The sequence below is a fragment of the Rattus norvegicus genome, chromosome 6 (assembly GCF_021556685.1).
Source record: "Rattus norvegicus strain SHRSP/BbbUtx chromosome 6, alternate assembly SHRSP_T2T, whole genome shotgun sequence".
In the NCBI taxonomy this organism is placed as follows: domain Eukaryota; kingdom Metazoa; phylum Chordata; class Mammalia; order Rodentia; family Muridae; genus Rattus; species Rattus norvegicus.
Genome location: NC_141539.1, coordinates 28,243,808 through 28,261,658, shown reverse-complemented (window position 1 = coordinate 28,261,658; position 17,851 = coordinate 28,243,808). Strand labels below are relative to the sequence as shown.

Sequence of the window (17,851 nt, the reverse complement as noted above, 5' to 3'; positions counted from 1 at the left end):
ACTGAACCTGGACTATATTGGTAGCCAGAGGGCTCCAGAAAAATTCCTGCCTCTACCCCAGACCCACAGTTGTACATGACCACCTGTTTTTTTGTTTGTTTGTTTGTTTGTTTGTTTGTTTTGTTTTTGTGGTGTTGGGGATTTGAACTCAGGTCCTCATGCTTGCACAGCAAACTTACCCACGGCACTATGCCCTCTATTCTATCTTTGCATCTAACTTTTGCACATTCTCTTGTATACTTTAAGTCAGCTGTGTGCAGTTAGGAGATGTAGTATAATTTAAAGGGTATATGAAAGTGGGTTTTTATACTTTATGGTTCAGGGAATAGGAAAAAATGGGAAAACCCATAATGCTCATAGAGACATATTTTTCCCATGTAGTTTTAATTGGTGGGTGTTTGGGTGCACAGATATGGCTTGTAGCATTGGAAGGCCAGGATTATACCTATTCAGTCACATATAACATACATCTATATATTTTTATTTAATATGCATATCCTATTAATAAACTCTGAAAGGAGCCCTTCTTCTTCTATTAGCCAGAAGTGACCCTGAGGACTGGGGTTCCTGCTGCCTCCTTGCCTGACAATGTGGTCAGACAGCTCCAGGGAGGAGATTTTCTAAGCATTGTGTGGCATCTGAATCATGTGAGACCTCAAGATCTTCAAGAGATCTTCCCTGTTCTCAGAGGATGACATCCTTTGACAAACGTTCAGTCATAACTCCCGATTACCTACGTGAGTTATTTCAGGCTACTAGAGTTTGACATCCAGACCCAGTGATAACATCCACACAACTGCCTGGCTAGTCCTGCTCTGCTGTGCATGTGTAGGCCATGGCCATCTCTCAGATGTCAGCCTTGTTTTGCATTTATGGACACTCACCACTGTTGCCCTGATTACTTTTAAATCACAACTCTTTCTCTCTTTGCCTCAGCCTGCGAACAGTGGAGAGCACTTTAGCTGTCCCGCCGAGTTGGAGTGGTTCCTATCTGCGTCAACAATGGCTAGTCTCCATCTGTCACTCTTGGGGCCTTAAGGAACATACCTAGCATGCAGTTCACACCAGAGCCACCTGTGTTCCATTAGCTGTTATTTTCCACACCCTTCAATGTGACTCTTCATTGTCAATTCCAGGTCATCTCACTCGTAAGAGGAAAGTAAGAGGAAGCTAAGTGCTAGGAATTTTTTCTCCCATGAAAAGAGAAGTCCACTGGGGCATAAGTAAGTGTATGCCACCCCGGCTCCTCTCCCCAGGTCCTCTGGCTTTGCCAGAGATGCTCCCCCAACCCCTCCAGTCCCTTGCCTTCTGTAATTGTATGGCAGTAGTCATACATAAACTCACTTTATCATGAACAAGGTGTGATTTGTCAACCACTTACTTATAAATTGTTGACTAAGTACTTGGTGTATCTATCTCAGTAGCATTGGATTAAAAAAAGAGCAAGAAACCCTCTTGATGCCACCAGAGAATGCAAAGACAGTCACAAAAACAGAGGTGACAGGTAGGTTCCTTTAGTGACCTAGAACAGTGACCACGTCACCTACTTAGGGGTCTGGTCTGGTTACTGCTAACCATTCCTCATCCTTCCTCTCTGCAAAGCTGCTTTAAGCCTTGTGGATATATGGTGTAAGGAGCCTCAACCTCGGCGTCTCTTCTATTCTCAGCTTCGTTTCATTTTTCATCCCCTCTTCTTTGGCCCAGAATACCTAGACCCATCACAGAGCAAGTGCTATGATTGCATACACAAATACAACTACCAGAAGAGATCCCCGGTCTGGGCATGTCAACACTCAAGTTTCCAAGGCTACAGCAGTCTGCACTAGCAGATTGTATAAGAAGCTTGATAACTTGCAGGGTGAAAGAGAACAGATATATGCTTAGGATCCAACAATCACCAGGGGAGATGGATTTAGATAGACCTGATCAGCTCTTGTCCTTGGCTTTCCTGATTGACCTCCCCTTGAGTAGGAGCTGTACCTGTTGACTGCTTCTGTCAAGTGGAACAAATGATGTACCACATGACGAGAGGAGGCTTGAGTGATTTGGTGACAAAGGGACAGGATTCCCATCTCACTGGTATCCCACCTCCCTACTCCACTCCCGGTTTGCTGGGAAGTGCTTTGCTATATTGGGGTGGGGGCCCACATAGAATGAACTGAAAGGGTCAGAGCCAACCACCCCTGAGCACTGACTGCCACTCGGGCTAACACCTGTCACAGCCTAGTAAGACTCCAAGGAGGAGTGGGCAGGGGCTGGGCTCCTGACCCATACAAACTGCGAGACCATAAACGTGTGTTGCTTAAGTTGTCCAGGTTGGGGGTCATTTGTTATGCAGCAACAACTGACAGTTACTAACAGCAAATAGGTGTGTGTCTGTAAGAAACTTTTACATAGCATGGCTTATTTCTTAAGACCTCATTATTAAGAATGGATAGCTACTCTAACCAATCCCAGAAGACACCAGTAAATGGGTTTTTATTAGAGGAAGAAATCCCTATGCTAAGGGCTATATATTATAAGGTTCTTTATGGACAGACACTCTATGACAATCTTTTAAACAAGCAGAGACATAGGAATTAGTCAAGGAGATTGAACTCCATATAAGATCTACCAGATCAGGAACTCCACAGGAACCCAGAACCTGCTAGGTCTACCAGTCATCTTGTCTCATGACATATCATAATAGGAAGTAGGTGGGCCAAAAAAGTAAAGTGCCTTGTGTGTGTGTATGTAAGTGTAGTGTGTGTGTGTAATATGTGTGTGTGTGTAAGTATAGTGTGTGTAGGTATAGCATGTGTGTGTACACATGCAAATGGAGGTTAAATGTCAATCTTGGATATCTTCCCTCAAGTACTGCCCATCATGGATTTTTCTAAGATAGGGTCTTTTGCTAGCCTCGAACTTGCTAAATACACTAGGCTGGGTGACTGATTGACAAGCCCCAAAGCCCCAGGGATTCACCCCATTCTGCCTCTCTAGTGCAGAGATTATAAGAGTTTGCCAGACTTATCTTTTTTTTTTTCAATATAGGTTTTGAGGTTGAAATTCAAGTTTGCAAGCCAAGCACTTTACAAAATATGCCCGTCCTAGCTCTGAAGTGTCTTAAAAAGTAGAACATTTGGGCTGGAGAGATGGCTCGGTGATTAAGAGCACTGACTGCTCTTCCAGAGGTCCAAATCCCAGCAACCACATGGTGGTTCACAACCATCTGTAACAGGATCTAATGCCCTCTTCTGGTGTGTCTGAAAACAGCTACAGTGTACTTATATACATAAAATAAATACACCTTTTTAAAAAAAAGTAGAACATTTATTTGTTTCATGTGTGGTACTATGAGTGTGGGCCTGCATGCCTCCTGATGTGTGTGTATGTGTGTATGTGTGTGTGGAGGGGGGTCAGAGGACAATTTGTATGAGTTTGCTCCCTCCACCACATCAACCTGAGAGATCAAACTCAGGTCATTGGGCTTAATGGCAAGGACCTTTACCCACTGAGCCATCTTGCCAGCCCCCTGACGTATCTTTTTAAGATCATATAGCTTGTAGATGGTAACCAGGATAAGGGCACAAGGTTTCCATCTTCCTGTCTTCTTCATCCATTCTACCCCAAGACACCCTGCCCCTCATTCAGAGGGTACTCAGGTTAGGTGCCGAGCTAGCTGAAGAAGCCGCATGAGTTATCGAAGGACAACTCCCAATGTTAGCTTTATTTGTCCTGAAAACCATCTCTATTCTGTATCTCTCCATGTAGTCCTGGCACAGTGACAAGGACAGCTTTTCTTTCTGGCCTCCATAAGGTGCCTCATTTTGTATGAAAGGGTACAACAAACACTTCCCATCGGATCTCCATTTCCAGGTCCCAAGCAGAAAACCTGGCCAGGACTGGGCCTTCATAATATTACACACATGTGGGTGTCGCTCGCAGAGCCCTGCTGGTTTGTGACCTTTTCCTCCATCTTCCCTGAGACAGTTGCTCCTGTCCTGGGGGCCTTTGCTCTACCTCCAGTCGAGGGCATCTGGTACAGTCATGGGCTGTTCACAGCCTGGGTTCCAGTTCGGTTTGGTCCAGGGAAGAAGCATTCCTGGTCTGCAGCTGGATGCACCCTGGGTCCTCATGAGCTCACAATGTCCCAGTGCTGGCTCATGAGTGACGACTCACAAGGGTTGACAACGACCTCCTTGCCATCCTCGGTGCTGTCACCGAACATGTCCGTGTCCAGGCAGAGGTGGGATGCTATGTGCTCAATGCGAGCACCGGTCTTGGTCCATTGCTGAGGAGAGAGAGGGAGAGAGAAGTGCTCATTTTGCTGAATAAAGCCATGGGTTCTAAGGGTAACATAAAGCACTCAGGCATCACCAGAATGGGTGACACCGCCTGTGGGTAGCCAAAGACATGATTCATGGTCTGATGAAGGAAGAAAAATGCCACTGATAGTTCTGACATACATTAGGGTGTTTGCATGCTTTGTGTGTGTGTGTGTGTGTGTGTGTGTGTGTGTGTGTGTGTGTGCGCGCGCGCGCGCGTAGGCCAGGACACAACTTGTCAGACTTGGTTTTCTTTTTCTACTTCATGTATCTCCATTTGTGTCTATGTGTGCGTGCATGTGCATGCTTCTCTCTCTCTCTCTCTCTCTCTCTCTCTCTCTCTCTCTCCCTCCCTCTCTCTCTCCCTCTCTCTCCTTCTCTCCCTCCCTCTCAACCCCCCTCTGTGTGTGTGTGTGTGTGTGTGTGTGTGTGTGTGTGTGTGTGTGTGTGTGTGTGTATAGGTCAGGATACAATTTGTTTTCTTCCTCCAATGCACGTATCTCCTGGGATTAAACTCAGGTAGACAGGCCTGGTTGCAATTACCTTTACCCACTGAGCCATCTCTCCAGTCCAAGTCTTTAAAAAGTATCAAATAAAAACTAAAAGCTAAATCAATGTTTCACAGGAAAACTCATCAGGAGGCAATAGCTTTTTAAGCAACAGGATAGAAAGTATGAACTGAGTTTGACATAGGAGAAGACAAAAAAATATCCTCCATAGTTTTTGTCTTCCCTTAAGAGAAGTTTGAGAAAGAGGTAGTAGTGAAGAGGATAGAAGGGGACTTCTTCAAAATGTGTCTGTATGTCAAGAGCCCACAGAGAGATGGGTCTTGGGTAGTGTCCCTTAACAGTCTCATGTGTGGTAAGGATAGAGGGATGGCACAAATACTGCATAAACACCAAGCTCTATACTTCATAGAGACCATCTCAAACACTCGTTTCGCACAGTTCTCATGGGTTATGTCAGCCCTCCTTTGGGAAGTGGGAGGGGGAAGTCTCTGGAAGATAGAGTGACCCACCATGTACCATACTCATACTTGGGACTTGAACCTCGGTCTCTCCTATCTGGGCAGGAAACTGAGTACATCCCTAGTATGTGCTGCTAGAGGAACAGTGTGCATTGGGACACAACTGACAGGTAGCAGTGATGCAACACACTAGGTGAGCAGGCCTGGTAAGATTAGCTAAAGTCTGTGGGCTCTCATGTATTCACTGATCACTGGGACCAACATAGTCATTACTACTGACACTGTTGAGGGACTCCTATCTCTGATGCTGACTGGAAGGGTTTCTTGCTTATTAACTCTTCATCTTTCAATACCTCCTATCTTCTCCTGCTTAGAGAAGACTTATGCCCCTCCCCACCCCTGTAACACTATGGAGGTTGGCCACTTCCAATCCTACTCCTCCCCCTGGGCCTGCCCAGCACTCACCTGTCTTTCATCCCCATTCTTGCATAGAACAAGAACTACTGGGGCACCAGGAAACAGGGTGACCACAGACAGGCACAGCTCTTCCTGGATGATCTGTTGGGTGTATGTGAAGGCCCACACCTGAGGAGAGCAGGAAGATTTACTTAGAAGTGGGGGAAACTCTATCTTTGTTGTACCACCATGCCTATGTATGATACCCTCACAGCTGGGTAAGAGGTTCCATGGGTTCCTGAAAGTAATGATCATCGATAAGATCACCTTGTAGAATACTACTCAAAGGACAAAGGCTAAGAGTGTATGTGCAATGTTATGAAGTCTTGGTCCCCACATTCATGTTGGGTCCTGGCCCATGGGCATGCAGGGGCTTGCTGGAAGTTGCAGACCAATTCTGACTCTGGGCCACAGTGGGAATAATACCCTAGCTGAGCTATATGGTCTCCAACTTCTCCTTGAGGAAAATGGCTGCCTATAGGAGTCAGTTCCTGACATTTAACACTTTAAACAGCTACCTGACAGGCTACCCTCAGACCCAGCTGTCTTTAGAATGCCTCCTTTTCTTTGAAAGGATTCCAAACCAGTGCTTGGAGAGCATGAAAGCTATGGCAAGAGGTAGAGAGAAGGGTAAAGAGAAAGGAAGCACCCAAGGGAGGAGTTGGAAGATGAGTTAGAAGGGAAAGAAGAAAGTTATGAAAAATAACATTATTTAAGAGAAGATAGCCAAGGATGTGGCCCCTCAACTACTTCGGGGTGGGGAATAGAGAAACTGGATTAACAATCCGAATTCTGACCATAGGAAATGGGCATTCTGCGAGGTCATTTTAAGACACCTACATTCTAGATTGTCAGGTTAACAAGCCCTAGCACTCTCTAGTTCTTAAGTTGGGAGACAGCAAGCAAGGGCGTAATTGCTGCCAAGATGACAAAGAGCTTTTCTCTCAGTTTGTGGAAGAGGTGATAACTGCCCTTTTCCTTCATCATGCAGTGAAGATGATTCATGATTAGAGTCTCCGAGGGGGGTTTCAGAGGGGACTCCGCCAAGGGCTGTAGCTTTTCTCCACTGAGTCCCTGTGCACCATGGCCTTCCATTTCGGACCAGGACATTCCTAAGCTCCTTGACCTGTGCAGATGGAGAACAGACAACTTCCAGATATGGGGCCCAGTGTCCCTGAAGTGTCCCCCTGCACTCATACTCTCAGTTCAACCCCCATAACATATTAGAGTTGACACTGTCCTCTCTGGTTTGTCTTCTTCAGGTCCTGACATCCTCCTGGTGGGCCATCACTCACTATGGAAGTTAAGACAAGGGTATGAATACAGTACCATGCCTCATGAATGGCACGCCAGACCTCAGGATGCATGTAGTGTTGGTTTCTAAGCTGTCTGCTTCCTTTCCTTCCCACTTCTATCTAGCCTGTACCTTTGAGTACAGGCATTCCTTAAATGGTCCCCCTTTGACTCTAGATGTTTGCAGTAGTGGTACAATCTATTTGAGAGGCCAAAGTCAGGCATGAATGAAGTCCACAAGGGTCTTGAGAGTGGTCTGGGGCGTTGGTCAGGTGATCTAGAATGGTAATCTGTATTTGGAGCCAAGAATATTTCTCCTTGTGGGAAAGAGAAAGATGCAAGGTCTGGGCCCAAGGGCAGGCCTGCAGGGAGCTATTTGTAGGCTCACAGGACCACTGGCCTGAAATCTATTAGACTTTTACACTCCCTTGAAAATAAGGCTTAAGTCAGTGATGAGAGCAAAATGAGTTACTGCTCTGTAGCCCACAGGGAGGCACAAATTAACATTTCAAAAATAAATCCTGTCATTATCAGATGATCACCTCAATATGTGGTGTTATATTGTTTGTGCTAAAAGCATTAAGGGATTAAACACAGCAACTTACAACACATCACAGTTTCTAAAAACACATCTTGTCAGTCTTCTGTTTTTAGCACCCTGAGGCACTTCTAGGCAAGTGGCAGGAACAGGGTCTCTTGACATATGAGACTCCACATTCAGAAATGCCTCTGGAGAAGGTTACACAAAGCTACACTTGGGCCAGAGTCTGAGAAAGCCACTCTAAGGCTCTGCAAGAGGGACATGTGAACAGGCAGCCACCATAAAAGCCCTTATACCAGGAGGCTAGAGAGATAGCTCTGTGGTTAAGTGATACTTGCTGCTCTCTCTCTCTCTCTCTCTCTCTCTCTCTCTCTCTCTCTCTCTCACACACACACACACACACACACACACACACACACACATATACACACACAGTATACAAGTACACTTTCTGGAGCTTTCCTGATACTTAATCTCCCAGAGAGGAGGGCTAATCTCTGACCACATAGGTAAGAAGAAAGAAGAGAAATGGGAAACAAGGATCAGGAAGGTGGGGGCGCCTAAAGCCAGGTCACCCATATCCCATTCCTGTCCCTCACATTTCTCAGAAGAACTGGTGATGAACGGATTTACTAAGTGACTCTTGAGTCAGAAATGACCCCCAAGAAGACAATAATTGAGGGAAGGGCTGGAGGTTTAGCTAAGCGGTAGAGTGACTGCCTAGCAAGCAAGGCCCTGAGTATAGTTCCCAGCTCCAGGAAACAAAGGAATGAATGAAAAGGTGGCAGTAGGGGTCCTCAGTCAGATCTGTCTTCCATTAAGGTTTGTAAGACCCTCTATTAATGGCTCCATTTAGAGCCTTTCATACAGACAGCAGTCATGGCTGTGCAGCTGCAAAGGCATCCCCTGCCAGAGGACTTAATTGAAGACTGCCCGAGACACCAAGGATTGTTGATGCAGACAATGCCAGCCAATTGGGAACTGCTGTTTAGAAGAGATGCTTTCTTGGGACCAATGAGGTGCGGGTGGAGGGTATTAATGGAGCTCATTCAGATGAGCTTGCTGCAGTGTTTCTCACCTGCTCCCAGAGTCTTGATTCCTTGTCACCTCACCACAGGGGCAGGTAGAGTGGAGCAGCAAGTATCCAGGGGACAGGCAGCACTCTCAAAAGATGGATGTCCCTTTCCACCCTCTGGGAAGATAACCTAAGAGAAGATAACCCAGAGACTGTTCTGGAGGCTGGTGTGAGTGGCTTTTCCCTGACGGGCTGTTGTAAAGAGTAAACAAGTACTCAGTTCAGAGCTGACTGGCCCTGGCTTGGTGTACTTACTTCAAGAGTGGCATATCCTCATGTGAAGGGATGCCGAGAGAGGGCGGGGCAAGTAAACACTTGAAGGAAACTGGGGTGACTTGTTAGTAAGCAGGAGCTAATGGTACTCACTGGTAATGGTGAGTTCTGTGTTTCTAAATGTCTTCTGTGATGCAGATATTCAACAAATGAGGTTACAGTAAAGTGGCATGGCTAGTTTCATTGATGTTAGAGCCTTTTCAGTGCCTGACCGGTTTGAGCTACTTCATGCTTAGGTATGCTTTCATGGAAGCGAGGCTCAAAGACTTGATGGTTACTCTGAACAATGTCAGGAGCAGCTGCTAGGCTCACTCTGCTCATGAGCTCCCTTCTGATGAGATGGGACCTAAGCAGAGGACATTGGTGACACCAGGTGTCCTCTAACCTTGTAGGACCCACAGGAAAACCCTTTAGCCTATGAATATGCCCCTGATGACAAATGCCTGGAATAAATGAGCCAGGTCCAACAAAACCTCTAATTGATACAAAGGTCTCTAGAGGATCAGCCATAGGGGTCAGCATTGGTTGTTACAAAAACTCAAATGGCTGGTGGGCCGTGCTGGGCTCTCTATCTCTCTTGGTTCATAGGCACAGACCTCAGCTCTACCCGGGAGACATTCCCAGCCCAGAGGCAACAGGGTGACCTAGCATATTCTTTGGAACCCTCACTAGATTAGTGTTTGAGGTCATCCCTTTTATTTCCACCCTGTCTTCTCTTACATTTCTAAACTGTCTCATATGTAGGGTTGACATGCCACATCCTCCTTGTTTTGTTGTGTCACATGGTTGGGCTCTGGGGTAACTACAATAGCTGGGATCCCTGCCCACTGGCTTAATAGTTTTGCAAATTCTTGGTGAATTCTGTAACCTCAAATGTGATATGAAAAGAATCACTCTAGTACACTGGTCCTCAATCGTCCTATTGCTGTGACCCCCTCATGACCCCTAACCATAAAATTATTTTCATTGCTACTTCATAACTATAATTTTCTACTGTCATGAATTGTAATGTAAACGTCTGATTTGCAGGATGGTCTTAGGCGACCCCTGTGAAAGGGTCTTTTGATCCCCCCCAAAGGGGTTGTGACCCTCAGGTTGAGAACCACTGCTCTAATAAGAGGGCCACCATACATGGTTAATCCACACACATTCAGAATACCGCCTTCCATTTATCAAAGGCTTTCTTACTGTCTCTGATGGTGACACCAGTGACTCAGAGCAAGGCAAGAAAATAAAGAGAAATGTCCCTTTAGATTTTCCTTTGGAAATTATCCCAGACACAGGTTGACACGATGCTTTTGAGGGACCATTCCTAGGCTGTGATGAGGAACACTGAGGAAGAAGGGGTAGGAGGTGATTGCCTGGCAGCTTGTTCCACTGCAGACTTGAGCTCTCTACCCTGGAGGTGTCCCTGTGCCTGTCGATCTGAGGAGCATTTTCAATCACATCCACCCATGGGGCTCCCAGCTGCTGCCTCCTGCTCCACAAAATTGAGAGCCTCGGCACTGGCTGGGCAGGGATGGAATGCACTTCAAACTGTCTTACGTTTCCCTCGCTTTAATTCGGAATAGAAAGGATAGTGGAGCATCTGTCTTCTTTCTACCTTTCACAGAGATTTTTCCAGGGAATTCAGTGAAGTTAAGAGGAAATGTATTAGCCTAGAGACTTCTTGGGCTTCAATGGTTTTCAAATGCATGATGTATGCCTCTTGCATTACCCCACGGCATCAGTTTGCCAGCGTCTCTGAGACATTCGAATCCAGCATTTTGCTCCAAAGGACGACAAGGCAGCAAGAAGGAAGCCGAGGCAGGGTGTGGGAGGTGGATGGGCTGGTGTGGAAGAAGAACAATTATCAGCTACAGGATTAGAGGGCCTCCATGCTGAGCATGCGGCATGGATGGAGAGTGGTCACTTAGCATCCATAAAGCTCTGGGCTTTTTCTCCAGCCCTGCCAACAAAACAAAACCAACAAAACCAAAGGAGTGTTGTTGTAGGTCAGGTTGGGGGTTGGGGGGACATCCCATCGCCTGGGTTTTATCTATCTGGTGACTGAATGCCACCTAAATACAGAACCTTGACCTCCTTCTACCACTCTCTGTGACTCAGGGCTCTAAAACACCCATTCAATGGCTCCAACCTGATCTCAGGATCTATGTTGATGAGATGCCTGGGTCTGTCCTCTGAGGGTAGGCTGTGTCTCTGGTAGACATATGTAGGCTTTCAGAGGGAAGTGAATATGAAAGATTAGAGTTCACCATGGAGGTCAGAGCCAGAAATGGGGAGAAACTGAAGCCTGGCCCAAATATAGCCATGTATCCCTGGAATCTTGTGTGACATTTGTAGAGCAGAGACCCCAACTCTCATCTTGCCCAACCTCCCATAAATGTTATGGAGGACACTGTTTTCTACTGACTCCAGACCCTCTTACAGGGGCATGAATTTTGTTTTTGGATTTGTCACTGGAAAGTGACTGTAATGAAGAGGCCCTCTCGCCAGCTTTCTTCTGCCAAGATGGAGCTAGTCAATGTTTTAATATTTATACCCTTTAAGAGGCAATGTCACAGACAGGTGTCTTCTCCTAGGACCAAACAGTTAACAAAATTCTGGATCAATGATGTGGCTTGAGCAAGCTCTGGAGAACTGTGAATAGAGTTGGTGTGGGGTCACCATGAGTATATGCCACTAGATAATCTCTGGGAGTTTTGGTGGCATCAACTGTGGAGTAGGTAGGGGAAAGAACAATACCTATCTTATTTGGTTCCTATATCACTTCCTTGCTATGATCTCAGTGACCAAAGAGGTGGGTGCAGGAAGAAAGGCTGAATGGGTCCAAGGGCAGACATACACCTTCAGGACAGAACAAGAGTCAGGGCAGGTAGCAAAGACATAGATAGGAAAGGATCCCACCAGTGTCTAATGTGTACAGAAAGGGTTGAGATGAAGGACAATAACAATGGAGAATTGTGAGGAATGAGGAAAAGGACCCCAGTAAGAAGAGAAGAAATCATGAGTCAGTCCTATCAGGACATATAACATGCCTACCCACTTGTGTTCATTTCAAGTAACATAATCATATTAACTGAAATGTAGATTTCCTCCTGAGTACCTAAAAATTTATCCCCGTCCTGTTGCTAGGCTATGTACCCTTGGAGAATGGGATGTGTCTAACTCTGAATGAGTCTACCTTGTCTCCTCAGCAGGTAACGTGGCACCCAAGATGCTACTGTCCAGTTTGCTGAGGTTAGATGGTTAGGTTAGGTCTAGATGATCTAGCATCTGAGAGCCACAAAGATCAGCTATTATCTCAAAGCACAGTCGAGCTGTAGCCACCACTGCCCCAAGGAGAGAGCCCTGTGTACCTACTGGCCTTTCCCCTATGACCCCAAGTGTCTGTCATTGCTTGCCTTCCTTCTACTATAGGAAAGTCAGCTGAAATAGGGTGGGCCATTCTCCTCCATCCTGCTACTTCTCCTAGGACCAGATATTAAAGGACCCTCTCTGAGACCCAGACAGTTAGTGGCTCTCCCTCCCACCTTCTTATGCAACCAAAGTTGGCATGTTCTAGAAAAGCTCCGCTCTGCTGGGAATAGACCAAACGAATCCTGTCCCAAGGAAGGGCCCAGACAACATTCTGACTGTTGGAATTCCCATGAGCAACACCCACACACAGACTCACAGAAAGATGTGTCACCTACTCACAATGCTTTACAAAGTACCACTTGAGCAAACCGTGTCACTGCCAGCTGTGCAGCCACATCTAAAGTAAAGCTGACACCTCCATTTCCTTTCTTTTCTAGTCTAATCTAACTCCCACCCCGCCTCCTCTGTCCTGTTTGGAGCACGGAGTGCTTCCAGCAAAGTCTTTTCAAGCCAGAGCTAGGTTTGAGAGTGTGGATATTTGTGGTGAACAATGGAGAGGCATTGAAGGCTGCTGTGCTGAGGCTGGGGTGTTGGTTTGGAGACCACACCCAAAGTGAGGATGAGGCTCATTGGATGGAGAGAGGACAGGAGGAACACTTAGGGGCTGTGGATCTAATCTAATGCAAGCATTCTCACCAGGGACATTTTAAAAGTAGGATCCGGCTCCAAAAGTCAACAGATCTGGGTTTGGGGAATGTAGATCTACCAAGAATAAGTAAGTGTAAGACATAACAAGAGTTTTTCTAGAGAGAACATTGTTGATTGCAGACACGACGGGCTACAGGAGAAAGATGAACTGAGACACTAGTGAAATTATACCCGTGGCACCAGGGCAAACAGTGACCTATGCAGAGAACTTGTGCAATGCAAGGCAGCCTGAGTGCTCAAGGCCATTTGTGGAGTTAAACCCCAGAGAGTTTGCCTCACTCAGTGTTTGAGTAACAGTTCAGGGGGAGTTCTTACCTGTGGACCTTTTGTTCCTAGAGCCATCTACTGGGACCGTACAGATGTCTTACCAGTGAGGACAAAACTCAACTTCCTCAGGAGGACAGAGATCAGAATTCAGCTCCTGCTTCTTCCCAAGCTCGACATTTATGGTGCTCTCTTGTTCTACCTTGTGACCTCAGTTTCCCTACAGCCTATTCTTATACTTGTTGGTCTCCATATATGCTGTATTTCCTGGGTCACCTTCTCTCCCCTTTCCTGATCCTGTCTGTTTCTACTTCTGTCTCAAAACACAGCCCATTTTCAAGTCCTCTGGTACAACTTTCCAATGCTCACACAAGACTTGTGTGCCACATCCCTGTGTTTCTGCAGTATCAGTGAGAAACACTCAGGGAGAGAGATTAGATCACAGAGGCTGCTTGCGCATTCCCTCCTGCAGCCCAGCCTTGCATCTGTGCACCTTCACAGTTAACAAAGAGTCTGCTGAGTAGATAAATGATGCATGAAGACACAGAATTTGTGAATCAATAAACAGGAGATGGTCAAGGCTGGGAATGTGAGTAATATCTCCAAAAAAAGAGTTTATAGAGAAAAGAAGGGTGGGGGAGAGGCACTAGGCAAGAACTCAGACAGGAAGACAAGGAAGCAGAGATCCTGTGGGATCACAAGGCTGAGAGAGGAGTCATCACATGGTGGCTGTGCTCAGCCAAATGCTATGGAGGTTAAGACAGGTGGTGATTTTGTCAGTGACCTTGAAAACAGCAGGCCAGCCTCAGAAAGGAGAATATTGGCAAAACACAGGGCTTGGACAGGATATACTCCTGTTGACAAACCAAGCAAAGCACAAGGAAACTTCCTTGGAGATCACCTCCAAATAATCCACAGATGTAGAGGTGCCCAGAAAAAGAGCAGTGGATGGAAGTGGTTTTACCAAGTCTGCTCCGAATGCCTGGAAGTCAGCTGCAAGACACGGTTCGGGTGTCTTGTCTTGACGTCTAGGAGCAGGCTTCTTTTCCTCTTTGCATGTCATATTTGTAGAGTTGGTTTGTGTGATCTTCCTTGCCTGACCTGGCCCATGTTTACTGTAGGAGACAGCTGCTAGTCTTTGAGCTCCTGTTAATGATTGGACCATTTCCTACGGGCAGATGCCACCTGGAAGCCATTTTTCAGAGGAATTCCAGGTATTTGGTAACTAAGTGGGAAAAAGCCAGGTAAGATGGGTCCTTCAGCACCATTCTGGGTTCCCAGTGTCATGCTGAAGCAGGGACCATGGCTAATCTAGACATCTCTGCTCTCTGTGGCAGGCAGTGCTATGACCCCAGGCAGTTACTTTACCTGAGACTTTGCTCTATCTCCTTTGACCTTGGCACAGGGGCTTAGCCTGAGGTGTGGAGTCTCTTGGTTTTTCTGCTTTTGAGACTCAAGGCACTTCTGCCGCTGTCGGATATTGCCCTTCTGGATGGAGGAGTCTGGGGGGACCCTGTGAGAAAGCCATGCAGACAGATGAGAACACACTGCTTTTGACATTAGTGCTGCTAACTGCTGGATAGGTTAGGGGTGAGTTTTGAGAGGGCAGAGAGCCATCTTCCCTGGAGCTGTCACAAAAGTTGGCACTGGTCAGAGGATGGAAGGATGCTGCTAGTATGACGTAACAAGGGACTCTCAGTAGCCCCATGGCAGATGGATCTCTAGGATATAATCTATGTCACCAACCCTATGTTCTTAGTACAACCCAGAGTACCACTTCTAACAGTTGACCCCAGTCTCCCATTCTACTAGATACAACATAATTTTCCTTCCGGTTTTAAAGATTGGTTTGCTTAGGCCTCCACAGACTTAAATCTCCTCCAGTTGGCCATAGGTCATGTCTCTTCCAGACCAGGCCAGCTAAGACCAGGCCTCTTGTTGCTAGGTTTGGTTCCAGCAGGTAGGTGTACCTGAGTTCTGGGTAGACATTTTCCAGGTACCACTTGAAGGTCTGACAGTGCAGATTCTTCCTCAGGTTCAGCCTGTTCTCAATGCTGGGATGATGAGGTTGGAGGGTAGGACACAGAGACAAAACACAGTTGTCAGAGGCAGGAATCTACATCAGTGGCTTCCCCCACCAGTGACATGCTTCATATCCACACATCTCTAGGGGATGCTGAGTAAAAGAACCGAGCAGAGATTTTTCTAGTTCCAGGAAGACCTATGAAAACACCTTAGCTTTATCTCTTGATGATATAGTAACAACAGTGAGGGCTTGTGCTTTTATTTGAAAATGGAATTGGGGGTGGTTTTCATTTTCATTAAAGGTCAAGCTTTGAGAATGACAGTATGTTGTTAATAACTCACTGCTGGAACTCTGGTCCACTCTTACTCAGTCTCTGTGTTTGGACTACCACACCTCCCCGGTCTACTCTCACTCAGTCTCTCTGTGTTTGGACTACCACACCTCCCCAGTCTACTCTTACTCAGTCTCTCTGTGTTTGGACTACCACACCTCCCTGGTCCACTCTTACTCAGTCTCTCTGTGTTTGGACTACCACACCTCCCTGGTCCACTCTTACTCAGTCTCTCTGTGTTTGGACTACCACACCTCCCTAGCCTCAAAGCATCCTGCTGATGTTTCATCATACATCTGATCATGAGATACCCACTGAACACTGCTATTTGACAGGCATCATATTCAGGGCAGGGGTACTAAAGCTTCTGAACAGTAGTACAAGACAGTGATTCAAGTACCATATCCCATGTGGCCCTGAAGGTCATCATGACCCCTTGGAGGTACACTGTTGCTTGATGGGCCTATAGAACTCAAGAGAGCAATGGGTATTGGTCCTGGTATGTGAAAGGAAGAGTGGCCATCCAGAGAAGCCAAAGGGTGGGTAAGGCAGGGGTCCCGTTATAGGTGAAGAAGATTGGAAAGCAGAGATCAGTGCTGTGAACAAGTCAAAAAGTGTCCTGCAGGAGCAACACTGGCTATGTAGCCTTAAATTAGGAGTGCGTGTGAATGGAGAAAGGGAATCCACAAAGATCCACATGAGGCACTGCTGGAGGATGCTGACTCTATCTCATGGGTACTGGGATAGACTTGGTGGGCCTTCTGTAGGGTATAGCAAAGGGATGCTTTGAGAAAATCTTACTATTGCTTCCAGAATGGGCCAGCTGGAGTGCAAGTGGGGACAGCAGCAGGAAGGAGATCTTTCAGTGACTGGGTAGGAATGGGCTTGGTCAATCCTCTACTTTTTTTCATCTTCACTCTACCTAAGTAGTAGTCAAACCTTGTCTTCTCTAGGCAGCCAATAAAAATAGCCTTGCCTCCTGTCCAGCCTCCCTTTCTCCCTTTTCTCTCTCCATGACTTCACTCAATTCCCTTTCCTCCTTGCCCTCTTCCTCCAAATCTGCATTTCCCTTCTTCTTGCGCAGGCCCTCAATTCAGGGCTTCCTGAACACTAACTAGCCAACTGCTCTACCACTGAGCTACACATTTGGCCTTCTATCTTCTTCCAGAGTACAAAGCATGCTTCCTTACTAGGCCTCTCAGCTCCGGTGGGACAAAGAGGCCATGCTTTCAGCATACTTGACACTCTGTTCAGAGAGAGCCTGGGTTCGCCTGGGTTCTCAGTTTTTGAGTGAGGCAGCAGCAGCAGGACATGATTATCACTTCAAGCAAGGATGAGGAAGTAGGGCGGTACCCAGACTTGTGGCTTGGCTCATATGGTGTAAGAAAGACTGTTCATGGGGGTTACATGGGGAATATGGGTTGAGAGACAGATTCAGAAACAAACTTGATGGGTTTAGCTTAGGACTTGTTACACAGGAGGTGTCTGGGAGACATCCAGGTAGAAGTGGCCATTTGATACTTGGGTGTAAGAAACTGTAGCCCAGGGGAAAGATTCCCATTAGAAACAGAGCTATAGATAGATGTGGCATCCTTACTGGGGAGAATACCTAGTAAAAAGAAGACTTACGACATAGCCTCAGAGAGAGACAAGCCTGTCAGGAATGGGAGCAACAGGGAGTTAAGATGGAAAAAGTAGGACTTAGGAACAACAGAAAAGACTGGACGCCTAGGGGCCAGAGAGGCGGCAGAAGGAAGCAGGTTGGAGAAGATAATGCTGAAGGGCAGCACAAGGGGAGAACAGAGAGTGAAGGAGTCTGGTCTAAGCTTTGTGGGAACAGCTGCAGGGCCTGCGGGAGGCAGCAAAAGTAGACCACTCCTCCATGATGCTGGATCATGCAGGCATACAAGGTGGTGAGCAATGCCACCTTAAAGGAAGGTTTTATAGTTTATTTTCTTTTACCCCCTCCCTTTTAAGTCAAGGAGTAGGTGTGAAGTAGGAAAGGCAAGATACAGGAGAGGAGAACCAAGGTTGGGGAGAATGGAGGTGTCAGGACACAGGCGGGTCACTCCATCTGCAATGCTGTGGACACAAGTTATTTGAAAGCCAAGCAAAACCAGTCCTCAGGAGGATGAGTTCGGTAGTAGGGGCTTTGAGGATCTGCAGGTAATTCCACTGTCAGGTTAGTTGAGGAACCACTCCTCAGAAACTTGCTCTTCAGATTAGGATCCTCCGCCAGCAGCACTGTGT

At 46.7% G+C, this 17,851-nt stretch overlaps 1 protein-coding gene across 2 annotated transcripts in view; it reads right to left on the bottom strand.

The window, feature by feature from the left end:
- Window positions 1-3,679: 3,679 nt before the first annotated feature.
- The window catches only part of Galnt14 (polypeptide N-acetylgalactosaminyltransferase 14), a 222,814-nt gene continuing 208,642 nt past the window's right edge, over window positions 3,680-17,851 (bottom strand). Inside the window, exons 12-15 of one of the 2 annotated variants that reach the window (XM_087553061.1) lie at window positions 15,215-15,298; window positions 14,613-14,757; window positions 5,740-5,859; window positions 3,680-4,273 (exon numbers count right to left, since the gene is read on the bottom strand). In XM_087553061.1, coding sequence (XP_087409187.1) covers window positions 4,115-4,273; window positions 5,740-5,859; window positions 14,613-14,757; window positions 15,215-15,298 — 508 coding nt within the window. In that variant the 3' untranslated portion in view covers window positions 3,680-4,114. 2 annotated transcript variants of the gene reach the window in all.